This window comes from Penaeus monodon, chromosome 10 (genome assembly GCF_015228065.2).
Source record: "Penaeus monodon isolate SGIC_2016 chromosome 10, NSTDA_Pmon_1, whole genome shotgun sequence".
NCBI classification, from domain to species: domain Eukaryota; kingdom Metazoa; phylum Arthropoda; class Malacostraca; order Decapoda; family Penaeidae; genus Penaeus; species Penaeus monodon.
Genome location: NC_051395.1, coordinates 18,300,371 through 18,314,241, shown reverse-complemented (window position 1 = coordinate 18,314,241; position 13,871 = coordinate 18,300,371). Strand labels below are relative to the sequence as shown.

The following is a 13,871-nucleotide window of genomic DNA, read 5'->3' as shown; positions in this document are numbered from 1 at the left end:
GGGGCAACCCTCGTTTTTGGGGAGGGGGGATCAGGCGTCATGCAATCCTGTTGCCTAAACCAACTTCCACTGAACGTCCAGTGGGGTTTGACGAGTCCTCCTTCATCGATTATGCCCCTTTTTGGAGCTTTTCATTCTCCTGAAAAAATTATAATATTTTTATTTCTTCGAGTGGGATTTAAACGTTGCTAGACTCTCGTCTTCTTTTTCCAGCTCTGCTCTAAAAATGAGCCTACCATGATTGATCCGTGGATTTTGGATGTCTTGTAGGCTGACAAGAAATTAGGTAAGGGCGATTGTTTGTCAGTCAGCAGTGTCAGTGTGATCCCTTTCCCCAGGATGCTTGGGATAAGTGCTCACCACATACCCTCCCAGTCTGTTTGTTTCCCAGTGCCAGATAATACGGGATAGTGTCTTTTCTCACGCGTTTTAAAAGCTAATTTTGCTCGTATAGCAAAGTGATCGGGGGAGCATACTGTGCTCAGAGAGGAACATCGACATGCAAAAGGGATTTGGATCCGAAAGAGTAAGGAGCTCTTCAAATGATTTTTCAAATAAGTGTTCGTTCAGATCCCTTAATATCATAATGTTTTTGTAAGAGTACACATGGAGAATATTGTATAGGTTAATTTGTAGATATACTAGCGGATACAGAGAAGGACGCAATCACGTGTGTGTCTCTGGATAAAAAAAAGTATGCCCTCTCTCTCTCTCTCTCTCTCTTTCCTCTCCCCCTCTCTCTCGTATAAATTTTGTTCTAAATTTATATTACGTCTGTAGAATGTAATTCATGCTATCCATCCTAAAATGATTAAAATTTTTATTCTCCCTCTCTCTTTCTCTCTCCCCTCTCTCTCTCTCTCCTCTCTCTCTCGTCTCTCTCTCTCTCTCTCTCTCTCCCCTCTCTTCCTCTCCCCCTTTTCTCTCTCTCTCTCTCTCTCTTTTCCCCTCTTCTCTCCTCTCTCCCCCTCTCTCTCCCCCTTCTTTCTTCCCCTCTTCCGACCCGGGGGTTCCCCCCGTCCAAAATTCCTTCCCCTTTCTCCCCTTTTTTTCCCCCGGGGGGCTCTTCTTTCCCCTCACCTCCCTCCCCCAAAACTTTCCCCGTTTCCTTTTCTCCCCCCTCTTTTCCTCTTCCCCCTCTTTCTCTTCCGTCTCCCCTTCTCTCTTCCTCCTCTCTTCTCTCCTTTTCCCTCTTCCTCTCCCCTTCTCTCCCCCTTCTCCTCTCTCTCCTCTCCTCTCTCTCTCCTCTCTCTCCCCTCTCTTCCCCTCTCTCCCCTCTCTTTTCTTTTCCCTCTCTCTCTTCCCCTCCCCTCTCTTTCCCTCTCTCTCTTTCCCTCTCTTCGTTTTTCCCCCCCCTCTCCTCTCTTTCCCTCTCCTTTCTCCCCTTTTCCTCTCTCTCCTTCTCCCCCCTCTCTCTCTCTTTTTCTCCCCCTCTCCCCTCTCTTTTCTCCTCTCTTTCCTCTCTCTCTCCCCCTCATCTCTCTCCCCTCTCTCTCCCCTCTACTCTCTCTCCCCTCCCTCCTCCTCTCTCTCTCTTCTCTCTCTCCTCCCCTTTTCCCCCTCTTTTCTCTCTTTTCTCCTCGCCTCTCCCCTCTTTTTCCTCTCTCTCTGCTCTTCTCCCCTCTCTCCTTTTTCTCCTCTCTCTCTCTCTCCCTCCTCTAAATTCTCTTCTCTCTTTTCCTCTCCCCTTTTCCCCTCTCTCCCCCTCTCCTCCTCCCCCGCCCCTCCTCCCCTCTCCTCTCCCCTCCCCCCCTCGTTCTCTCTTTTCCCCTCTCTCTCTCCTCCTCTCTCCCCTCCTCCCCCTTATCCCCTCCCCCTCTCCCCCCCTTCTCTCATCTCTCCCCCTCTCCCCTTCCTTCTCCCCTCTCCCCTCTTCTCTCTTCTCCTCTCTCTCTCCCCTCTCTCCCTCTCTCTCTCTCTCTCCTCTCTCTCCTCTCTCTCCTCTCTCTCCTCTCATCCTCTTTTTTTTCCTTTTCCTCTCTCCCTCTCGTTTTTCTCTCCCCCTTTTAAAATCCTCTCCCCCTCTCCCCCTTTTCCTCTCTTTCCTCTCCCCTCCTCTTTTTTTCCCCTCTCCCCTCTCCCCCTCCCTTCTCTCTCCTCTCTCCCCCCCTCTCTCCCCCCCTCTCTCTCCCCCCTCTCTCTCTCTCTCTCTCCCCTCTCCCCCTCTCTCCCCTCCTCTCCCCTCTCTTTCTCTCCCTCTCTCTCTCCCCTCTCCCCCTCTCTCTCTCTCTCCCCTCTCTCTCTCTCTCTCTCTCTCGTCTCTTTTCCTCTCCTCTCTCTCCTCTCCTCTCTCTCTCTCTCTCTCCCCCTCTCCATCCCCCTCTCTCTCCTCCCCTCCCCTCTCCTTCCTTTCCCCTCTCTTCTTTCTCTGCCCTCTCTGTCTCTCTGTGTCTGTCTCTCTGTGTTTTTCCCTCTCTGTGTCTTCTCTCGTGTCTGTCTCCTGTGTCTGCTCTTTGTGTCCTCTTTCTCTGTCTGTCTCTCTCTCTGTTCCCCTCTTTTCTCTCTCTGTTCGGGTTCCTCTCTCCCCTGTTCTCTCTCTCTCTCTCTCTCTCTCTCTGTCTCTGCCCTCTCTCTGTCTCTCTCCTCTCTCTTTTCCTCTCTCTCTCCTCTCTCTCTCTCTCTCATCTCCTCTCTCTCTCTTCCCCTCTCCTCTCTTCCCCCTCTCTCTCTCTCTTTTCTCTCCTCCCCTTTCTCCCTCTCTCTCTTTTCTCTCTTCTCTCCTCTCTCTCTTATATATATAAGGGCCCCCTTAATTTGAATGATACTAAAACCCACTAAAATTACTGGCAGGTCCGAGGAAAACTCAGTATCTGTTTCTCGCTTTATTGGGGAACCGACACTTTAATTTTAAAAAGGGGGTCTTTGACGCGGTAAAACGGGGCGGGGGGAAGGCGGAGGCGGCGTCAGCTCCTACGGGTTGGGGGGAAAAGGTGTTCGGGGTTTAAAGGAACGGACTCGGACTGACCCCTTCGGGAAAAAAAAAAATTTTTCTGGTCACTTCCGCCCAGGGGTTGGGGGGCCCCCCCGTTGCCCTCGGTCAAACCCCCCCCAGGGTTTTCTCGTTATCCCCCGAAGGTTTAGGTCATGACCCGGGGGTCAGCAGCTGCCCACCAAAATCCTTGATTAATGGATTCACCCCGCTCACCCGTTTCCCATTTATAGATGTCCCCCCTGCTCTGGGCCCCCTACCCTCCCTCGCCCCGAGGCGCTGATAAACTGCTTTCCCCCTCAAGGGTGTCCCTACTCGCCCGCCCCGGGGAAAAGCCTTTTACGGCCCAAAGTAAACGTCCCTCCTCCACGGCGCCGGTCCTCATCCACCTCCCGTCCTGTGCGGCGCCCCCCCTTCCTGTCCCCCCATCCGGGGTCCCCGTCCACGGCGCCCTATACGCAAGTTCCCCCGTCGTAGCGCCCCTATTCTGTAGACGGGGCCCCCAAAATGGTGATTCCTAAATCCCCAGTTATCACGGTTTTCCCCGCCATCGCCGCGGGGCCCGGGGTGTGGGTATATGACCAGCTAATACAACCCCGAACATGCACACAAAAGGGGCCCAAAAATAGGTTAGAAAAGATATGACAGGGGTGTTTTTGGGGGGGGGGGTACTACACACTACGACCGTTAAAAAAAACCGATGATTTTTTTTTTTTTTATTATTATTTTTTGTCTTATTTCCCCTTTTTTTTTTTTTGAAGACCGGAAAGTCAAAGGGGATCCGCAAAGATCAAATTGAACCCCGAGCGTTTTCCCATAAAAAGGGTAGAGTAAGAAATGCAAACTAATATACAAGTAATCCGTGCCTATGGCTTGCTGTTTTTACAAGGATAGGGCCGTGATTGGGGACACGAGGAAGCACGCCGAGGGCCCTTAAATGCCGGGTGCGATCCCCTCCCTTGTGCATCCGATACCTTTCGCATACACGCGCCCCAAAAACTAATAAGAGGAGCAAAAATTTCCAACAAGGTAAAATAAACAGATAGATGAAGGGTTTAGGGGAAAGTTTTGACATCAAACCCCACTCCGCTCCTGAACCTTACTAAATGCCCCTAGATGCAGCTCCCGGGGTTGTGACGTTTTATTTTCTGGGAAAGGTTTTGGAAACGCTTTGGCCCAAAACGCTAAAGGGGTCGGGAGTTTACTCCGTGACGAAAGGGTTGATTGCCGGAACTTTTATGACAGAGAAAACCAAACCCCCATGATGAGGTAGGGCAAAGGTTTCCCCCAATAACCTTCTGGCTGAAACTCCTCGCAAGCAATTGTGGCGCCGTTGATTTTAGAAAAAGGGTTTATTTTCCCCCCTGGAAAGCCTGAGCAGAAAAACGAAGTTGATCTCTCACCTCCTCGAAGGGGAAAAAGTGGGGGATCAAGCCCCCTGAAACAAGACCAGCACAAGATGGGGGGTCTTAAGAATGAAAGGGAAAGGTTTAAAAAAAAGCACACGAAAGGTTTTCCTTTTTTAGGGTTTAAACGGGGGGGCCTAAGAATCAGAGGAAGGGGAAAAATTTGAGCAGACCTCCTACTCTCTAAATAATGTGTGGGGCCCTGAACCATGTTTATGAACTGTTTTTTTTTTTTGTGGGGAAGGGGGGTACCGGGACCCCCAAAAAAGTAGAAGCGCACTGGAATAAAACATCAGCCCAGAGGCGGGGAGGAAAGACCCGGGCTAGCGTAAAACCCAGTGCGTTTTTTCCCTTTAAAGGGAAAAAGTCTTTACAGAAAATGAAATCCCTCTTAAGTCCCCCGCCCCCTGTCAAAAGCGAAAACAGTCAGGGGGGACACCTCCTGTGCGCCGCACGAAAGAAGGGGTGTTTGGGGCCCAAAATATTTAATTTGCTTTTGTAATTTTTTTTGACTGTGCTCGAATGAAAAACAGTTTTAAAATTAATGAGGTAAAAAGAGAAACCTTTTTTTTACTGTGCCTACCTCTGACCGAAACCCTTTCCTTGCACCCTTAAAAACAGTAGCTAATTCCTGAACTTGTGCGCCACGTGTTTACAGCTGGGGAAAGGTCCCAAACTGTGAACTACAACGATAACTTTTCCCTTTTACTTTTCCCGAATTCGGATGTAAAGTGTCGTCATCCACAACTCCGGAAAAATAAGTGCGCAAAATTTCCCCCAAAATTGAATAATCCCTTTCCGGCCCCAAAACCCGTAAGGGGTGAGAGGCCCCACGAAAGAATTTTAACTCTGCAATCTCGATGATAAGAACGATTGAAAAAGGGGAATTTATGTTCATCCCGAGAAAAAAATCTTGGTAAAGGTTTTTCACGAAAAGAAAATTTAAATGGGCCCTGTGGTATAGCCTGAGCTTTGGAAAGCGTTTTTTGATTTGGGATAAAAGAGAAAACCCGGGCCCCCAAATGGGGTTGGGTTAAAAGGGAAAACCTTTCCCCGGGCCTCAACCACAGCCCCCGTTGATTTTTCCGTTTCGCGGCAGGGGGATGCGAGTCTCCTCCCTGAGGCAACCGCATCCTGGAAGGGAGAGCCCGATATCCCCCACCACAAAGACCACATAAAAAATTATCACACAAACCATTACAAGAGAAAATGAATAGGGTGATAATGGTCCGTCCTAAATGACGGGGCAGGAAAGCATGCAATTTGCAGCTAAGTAAAAGGGGTAGAAAACCCAAAACCCCTACCGGGTAAACCCTATAACCTGACCCAAATCGCTAAATCTCGAGGACTAGTGCAAGTAATGGAAAAGAATGATGTATCAAACAAGGGTGATTAAAGAAGGACAAACCCTGATTCCCGACACTCCTAATACTGTCACCCCTTCAGGCGTCCAAAAAGGAACCCCCTGCACGAGCCTCGCGACAGACTTGCACTTTTGCCTTGTTGTTCTTTACTGGGCCCAAATTGGGAGGGAAACCCCCAAAAAACGGACTAAAATTAAGGGCCCCAAAAGTAGTATGAGCATGATTTTTTTTTTAAATACCAAAAGGGAAACCCACCCCCAAAATTTCGCACGAGCGTCTTTTTCTGGACTCAAATTTTTCTAAACACGAGACCTTGGGCAAACGCCTTTTTCTTGCTGAAACGCTCGCTGCTGCCCAGAAAAAAAATCCCCACATAATTGTCCGCCAAAAAGGGGGGCGCGGCCTTCCCTCTCCAGGATTCGTAAGGCAGCCCTTGTCCTGTCCCGTGGGGAAAATTTGGGGCTATCGCCCAGGGGGAAAATGATAAAGGGAAATTTTATGGCCGCTGGACGGTGGGGGGGAAGAACTCCCAATTTGTCCTTGCTGTCGTCCCCAGTTGAAAGCCCAAAAAGGTTGGGAAAGGATTTTATTTAAACGTTCCGTAATGCCCTTAAACCTTTGGACGGAACGGCAAAAAAAGTTCACCTGCGTCACATGTACGTGCTTTGAGGGCTAACACCTATTTCCAAAATCGGAACCGTTATCCGAGCTTAAAAATTGTGGGAAAAACCGTGACGGGGAACAAAATTAAAAGGGCATGAAATGGGTTTCGTGACGGGGCAACCCCAGCCTTTTACGGGGCCCCCCAAAAACTCGCAGTGCGGGGAAAAAATTGGGCCAAAAAACACTAGAATGTGTTTGTTGGGCCCGACCGTGATGTGGTGAAACCCGAAAAAAGTGTCGCATGGGCACTTTCCTTTCCAGGGAAAAACCCGGAAAATCGCATAATTTCAGGCGCGGGATCGCTTGTGGGGACCCTTGTACAAGGGGACGTCTTGCAAGACCTGACGTGATTTTGCTAAACCCCTTCGTTACTAACCGCGGAAAATAAAACCGGGTTTCGGGGGCAACTGCACTGCCTTATGAACCCCAATGGGGCTGCCTCAGGTATTCATGGCAAAACTTCAAAACAAAGCGGGACTAAAATTTCCGGGGACACCAGGACTTCTCGGGCATCCGTCTGCCCCACCCATAAAAATTTGCTTCGGCTGGGGTCTCCGAAATAACAGTCCCGTGTCGTCAAGAAAAAATTCCCTTTAAATGGCCAAACCCCCTTTAAACCCTTTGGGGGGCTGCCGTGCCCTTGGTAAGGCTCGAATGAATTTTTGGCCTTTAAAATTTTTTCGGCACGCTGGGCCCCATATACCTCGTCCCTTTTTTCAGCGGTTTCCAAAAGGGGGGAACCTGTGAACCCTATTCCCAACAGCTGCGAAGGGAAACTAAATGAAGGGGGGGAAAACACAGCGTCGTCCCGCTTCAAAAAAATTGCGATTTTCGATTGGCGCACGTGACCCCGTGTCAGCGGCGAAAATTTGCGGGGGGCCCCAAAATCACAAAAGTAAAATCGAAAACGCCCAGGGTACCTGGTAACGTGCCCTAAAACCCCTACGGTCATTACCTTTAAACGCGTGAGCGGGAGTGGTCTGTGTGAAACCCTGACCTTTTTACCCCCGTAAATTCTCTGAATACTTAAAAGCCCCTACAATCGCCACATCTCCCCATCGGTGACCGAGTAAATTTTTTCTGCACTAGGGGAGGGAACCCCCAAATAGCCCAAACCCCATAGGCGCAGATTCCCTTCCCTGCTCCGGGTTAAAAAAACTTTCCCAGCCCAACATTCGACGCGTCTGTGTGGGTTTATGACCTCACCTTCGGCGATAAAAAGAGAAAAGCCTGGAGGGGGTAGCCCAAAGGGGAGGTCAAAGACCCAGGAGGGCACACTGCCTAGCCAAAATCCTTGATTAATGGATTTTCACCTCGGGTCAGGGGAGATTTCCCCTATTTTTTAGATGTTAAAACTCTTTTCTCCCCTCTCTCCTCCTCCATCCTCTCTTCTCTCTCTCGGTTTTCTCTCTCTTTTCCCCCTCTCTCTCTCATCTCTCTCCCCTCTCTCTCTCCCTCTCTCCCCCCCCCCTTTTCTCTCTCTCCCCCTCTCACTCTCTCTCCCCCTCTCTCCTCTCTCTCTCCTCTCTCACTCTCTCCCCTCTCTCTCTCTCTCTCTCTCCTCTCTGTAGCTCCTCTCTCTCCCTTTTCTCTCTCTCTCTCTCTCCTCTCTCTTTTCCCTCTCTCTTTCCTCTCTCTCCTCTCTCTCTCTCTTCTCTCTCTCCTCTCTCTCCTCCCTTCTCTCCTCTCTCTCTCTCTCTCTCTCTCTCTCTCTCTCTCTCTCTCTCTCTCTCTCTCTCTCTCTCTCTCCTCTCTCCTCTCTCTCCTCGCTCTTCTCTCTCCTCGCTCTTCTCTCTCCTCGCTCTTCTCTCTCTCTCTCTCTCTCTCTCTCTCTCTCTCTCTCTCTCTCTCTCCCTCTCTCTCCTCTCTCTCTCCTCTCTCTCTTCTCTTCTCTCTTCTCTTCTCTTCTCTTCTCTTCTCTTCTGTGTGTGTGTGTGTGTGTGTGTGTGTGTGTGTGTGTGTGTGTGTGTGTGTGTGTGTGTGTGTGTGTGTGTGTGTGTGTGTGTGTGTGTGTGTGTGTGTGTGTGTGTGTATGTATGTGTGTGTGTGTGTTTTACAGTGTTGGATAGAAGAAGGAACGAAGGACCTTGCTTTCTTCTCCTTTTTGTGAGCGAGGGTGCAGACTAGCGCTTATCGCAGAGAAAGGTCGGCGGTGGGTGTGAGGAGTAAGTAGGTACCTGAGAGGAACAAGGCGTAGAGGTGGGCGTGGCACTTCGGGAGCACGGCTGTGTCGGGGGACAAAGTCGTCTGTATATGTGTATCAAGAGACAGGCGGACAAAGCGGGCAAGCTAAAAACGCCCTAATCTTGGAAAGCGGAAGAACTGGCTTGGTTGGCGCGTACGTTATCGAAGGGAGATAAGATAACGCCGCTATGCGCTACATATACCTGTCCCGCCTTATTCTGCCGGTAAGCACGATGACGAGCGGACCTGAAGGCACCAACAGCGGCACCGCCTCCCCCAGCAGCCACGGAGACGCCGCCGCCGCCACCCGAATCCCGGACTCCGTGATGGAGGCGCTGAAGGAGCTGCAGCAGCGCACGGGGTTCCCGATCTCGCAGGAGAACGGGCAGCGCAGGTACGGCCCTCCGCCCTCGTGGGACGGCCTGCCGCCACCCAAGGGCTGCGAGGTGTTCATCGGCAAAATCCCGCGCGACATGTTCGAGGACGAGCTGGTGCCGGTGCTGGAGCGCGCAGGGAAGCTGTACGAGGTGCGGCTCATGATGGAGACGGCGAGCACCAACCGCGGCTACGGCTTCGTGCAGTTCACGACGCGCGAGGAGGCCGAGAATGCCCTGCGCAGCCTCAACAACCACGAGGTCAGACCCAACCGCTTTCTGGGCATCATGCGGAGTGTGGACAACAACCGCCTGTTCGTGGGCGGCATCCCCAAGAACCGGTCTCGCGAGGAGGTGCAGGAGGAGATGCGGCGAGTGACGGAGGGCGTCGTCAAGATCATCCTTTACCCGTGCGTGAACGACCGCACCAAGAACCGCGGCTACGCCTTCGTCGAGTACGAGAGCCACAAGGCGGCTGCCATGGCGCGCAGGAAGATGTTCACGGGGCGCGTGCTGCTGTGGGGCAACACGGAGGTCAAGGTGGACTGGGCCGAGCCCGAGCTCGATGTCGATAAGGACGTCATGGCTAAGGTATGTGGCAACGCTCTCTCGGCGCGCGCGCTACAGGCCCTTAAGGGACCTACGCGGTTGTAGAATGGTCCGTGTTTGGAGGAACCAGGACCGGAAATTCTATCAAGCGAACGTGGGAAAAAAGGTTGTATTCAATTTCAGCTCATCTGTCTTTTGATATTCTGTTGACGGTGAATAATATTCGCCTCGCGTATCTTCAAAAAGTAAAATGGGTAGAACGAAATAACACCATTTACTACAAAGATTTAAGCTTAATCTGATCCTACATCCCCCTCCTCTTCCCTCCTCCTCCACCTTCATCTGTTCCTCCCTCCTCTTTCCCAATCCTCCTTCTTCGCTTAACCCATCCTCTTCCTCTTCCTCCTCTTTACCCATAAACCCCCTCTTCCTCTTTCCCCATCCTCCTTCTCTACCTCCTCCTCCTCCTCCTTCATGCCACCTCCTCATATCCCCTTCAACCTTCCCATGGCGGCCGTAATCAGGCAGAATTTGAGATACGAGGTGTGACACGCACTTGTTATCAGGCAGCCTGGTCCCCCCCCCCCCCCCCCATCTTAACATCATAATCCCGTGTTACGTTATCAGCGCCCAGCCCGTCCGCCCGCTTCGAACTCCTTTGGGCGTCGTGACATTTTTAGGTAATATTTCGTAATCTATTTTTTCACTTTTAAGTCGCCTAGATCTGGGCGTGGGAACTTTTTTTTTCTTTATTTTTTTCTTGGCTTAATTGTACTTGTTTTTATTTTGTTTTTTGATTGGTTTGTTATTACTAATATCACCATTGTCATTATCGTCATTGTTATTACCGTTATTATCATCATCACTACCAAATCATCATCATCATCGTCATCAGTATTATTATTACAGTTATTATTATTACTACTACTACTACTATTACCATTAATAGTACTAATGAATATGACTAGTTTTGTTTTGGTTTGGTTTGATATTTTAATTCATGAAAAAGTTTACTTCAGTATGTAACATATTTATTTTCTTTATTATTTCACCTTTATGTTTATTTGATTCTCTCGCTCTTTCTTTCTGTCTCTCTCCTCTTCTCTCTCTCTCTCTCTCTCCTTCCTTCCTCCCCCTCTCTCTCTCCTTCTTATCTCCTCCCTCTTTGTCCCTCCCTCCTTCCTTCCTTTCTTCCCTCCCTCTCTCCTTCTTTCTTATCTCTCTCTCTCTCAAACCTACCTTTACGAAAAAGAACATGGCCTATTTTTTGTTGGTTATCTTAACGATTCATAATAATTCAAAATTGTGGTAATTTATAATTCACTTTTCTTGGTTTGTCGTCTGATCTTTTTCTTTTATCAGTTGTCAGCTAAGATTCTTATCTCTATATCTCTCAGGTGTTACCCATTTTTTTTTTTTTCAAACCGATGTATTCGCTCGGCACTTGTAGGTAAAGGGGCCGCAGAACCCTTTTTTTATTTTTGAGTTTTGAGTTTTGGTTTCGCATTTTTTTTTCTTGTTATTATTATTTTTAATTTATTTGTTTTATTTTATTTTCGAAAGATTTTTTTTTCTGTTTCGCCTACTGTTTATCCTTTTTTTTTTTTTTTTTTTTTTTTGTTATCCAATGTATTGCTGTATTTGTTTTTATTATTATTGTTATTATTATTATTATTATTATTATTATTATTATTATTATTATTATTATTATTATTATTATCATTATTACTATTATTGTTGTTGTTTTGTTATTATTATTGTTATTGTTATTAATTTTGTTATTGTTATTATTATTAACACCACCACCACCATGATGATGATAATAATAATGATAATAATAATAAAATTAAGAAAAAAAAAAAAAACTGAGAATGATGATGATAATATTAATATTAGTGTTAATAGTAGTAATATTAATAACAGTAATGATAATAACCATGGTAATGATAATGGTGAGCATGATGATGAAAATGATAATGATGATGATGATGATAATAATAATAATAATAATAATAATAATAATAATAATAATAATAATAATGACAGTAATGATAATAATAATAATTATGATAATAATAATAATTATGATAATAATAATGATAATAATAATAACAACAAAAAAAAATAATATATAATAATGATACTACTACTACTACTACTAATACTGCTAATGATAATACAAGCAATTTGTAATAAAATTAATAGCAAAAATAAAAATGGTAATAATAATAGTAATAATAATAACTGTAACAATGATAATTGTGATAATAATAATAAATAATGATTATAATAATAACAATGATAATAATAGTGATGATACTAAAAATAACACTACCATAAATACTAGTATTAATATTGATACCAATACTAATAATAATGATAATAATAATAATGATGATAATAATGATAATCATCAAATATAATGATGATCATCATCAATAACGGTATGCTCATGTTTGAGCAGCCGTGGACCTCTCCACCATCCTTCGCCACTAAACTCGATCTTACGCTTTTCTTTCCACTTGTACCATCGACAGCCCGCAAATATCTTTGATGTTGCCGCTCAGTCTTGTCTTCGGTTTGCCTCTTCCTCTGTTTCCTATCACCATCCCTGTCAGCAAGTCTTTCTCCTGTTCAAGATGTCCAACAGCCGGTCTTTACAATTTATTTTTCTCAGCACTTCTTCTCTGTCCAGCTAATACCAGTACTCGTCTGTAATATTTCAAAACTATTGATCTTTTTCTTGTCTATCTACTTCAGCACCCAACACTCAGAACCATATGATGCAATTGGGAAAACTAATGAGTTCAATAACCTCAGCTTTGTCCGTAAGGTAATGCTTCGGTCTTTCCAGATGTTATTGAGAGCAATTGTGGCGTTTTTGGCAATGGTAATTCTTCTTTTTTATCTCCGGTGAATCATCATATGTATTAGTTAAAACAGCTCCAAGATAAGTGAACTCTTTCACATTTTCCACAATCATTCCATTGATTGTAACATGTTCATCATTGTTCATTGCCGGTTATCTTTGAATCTTCATGATCTTAGTTTTCTTGGCATTAAGAAACAAGCCAGCCTTAATACTACTACTAATGACGACGATGATGATGATGATGATTATGGTGATGATGATGATGATGATGATGATTATGGTGATGATGATGATGATCACAATAATAATGTATGTATGTGTGTGTGTGTGTGTGTGTGTGTGTGTGTGTGTGCGTGCGTGCGTGCGTGCGTGTGTGTGTGTGTATTTTTTAAACACGGCTAGCGATTTTTGAAAAAGAAAAGTATGTCGCTGAAATCTTTCAGGGATTTAAGATAACTCTTGAAACCTAATGCTGCGTGACACTTCATGATGGATGATCCATGTTTTATGATAAAGCTACTCAGTCTCTGTTTCTTTCTCTCTCTTTTCTTTACTCCCTCCCTCCCTTTCTCCCCTCAGTTAATAACACACACACACACACACACACACACACACACACACACACACACACACACACACACACACACACACACACACACACACACACACACACACACCACGCTATACGTTGTGTGTTGTTTTTGTTCGAGTTTAGATTTGTCTTGTTCACTAATAACCGGTAAATTAATATCATGTATGTCATCTCATATAAAGCATATAATTTAGAGTAAAATTACAAAGATGATTTCTAGTTACACTTTATTTGAAAACACCTTTAAAGGAAACAACCATAATTCAGAGCTGTTAAGTTGACTGACGTTATGAGAGAGAGAGAGAGAGAGAGAGAGAGAGAGAGAGGAGAGAGAGAGAGAGGAGAGAGAGAGAGAGGAGAGAGAGAGAGAAGGGGGTGGGGGGAGGCTCATGAACTTACGGACATCTATCATATTTTGCTTGTAATACATCACGGTATACCAAGCTTCGTAAACTGTTACAAGCCCGAATATATTGATCACTTTTCCGTCACGAATGTAGTAAGGAGGGAGGGAGAGAGAGGGGGTGATAGGGGGAGAGAGGGAGAGAGAGGGGGAGAGAGGGAGAAAGAGGGGGAGGGAAAGAGAGGGAGAAAGAGGGGGAGAGGGAGAAAGAGGGAGAAAAAGGGAGAGGGAGAAAGAGAGGGAGACAGAGGGGGAAAAAAGAAAAAGAGGGATGGAGGGAGAGAGGGATGGAGGGAGAGAGGGATGGAGGGAGAGGAGGAGGAGGAGAGGAGGAGAGGAGAGGGGGGGGGAGAGAGGGATGGAGGGAGAGAGGGAGGGAGGAGAGAGGGAGGGAGAGAGAGGAGGGAGAAGAGAGGGAGGAGAGAGAGAGAGAGAGAGAGAGAGAGAGAGAGAGAGAGAGAGAGAGAGAGAGAGGTGGAGGGAGGGAGGGAGACGGTGAGAAGGAGGGAGAGAGAGGGCGAGAGGGAGGGCGAGA

The 13,871-nt window shown here is 46.7% G+C and overlaps 1 protein-coding gene across 1 annotated transcript in view; it reads left to right on the top strand.

Annotated features, from left to right (window-relative positions):
- The first annotated feature begins 8,719 nt into the window (after window positions 1–8,719).
- The window catches only part of LOC119577898 (probable RNA-binding protein 46), a 9,277-nt gene continuing 4,125 nt past the window's right edge, over window positions 8,720–13,871 (top strand). Inside the window, exon 1 of the mRNA XM_037925556.1 lies at window positions 8,720–9,511. Coding sequence (XP_037781484.1) covers window positions 8,735–9,511 — 777 coding nt within the window. The 5' untranslated portion in view covers window positions 8,720–8,734. The remainder of the gene's footprint in view (window positions 9,512–13,871) is intronic.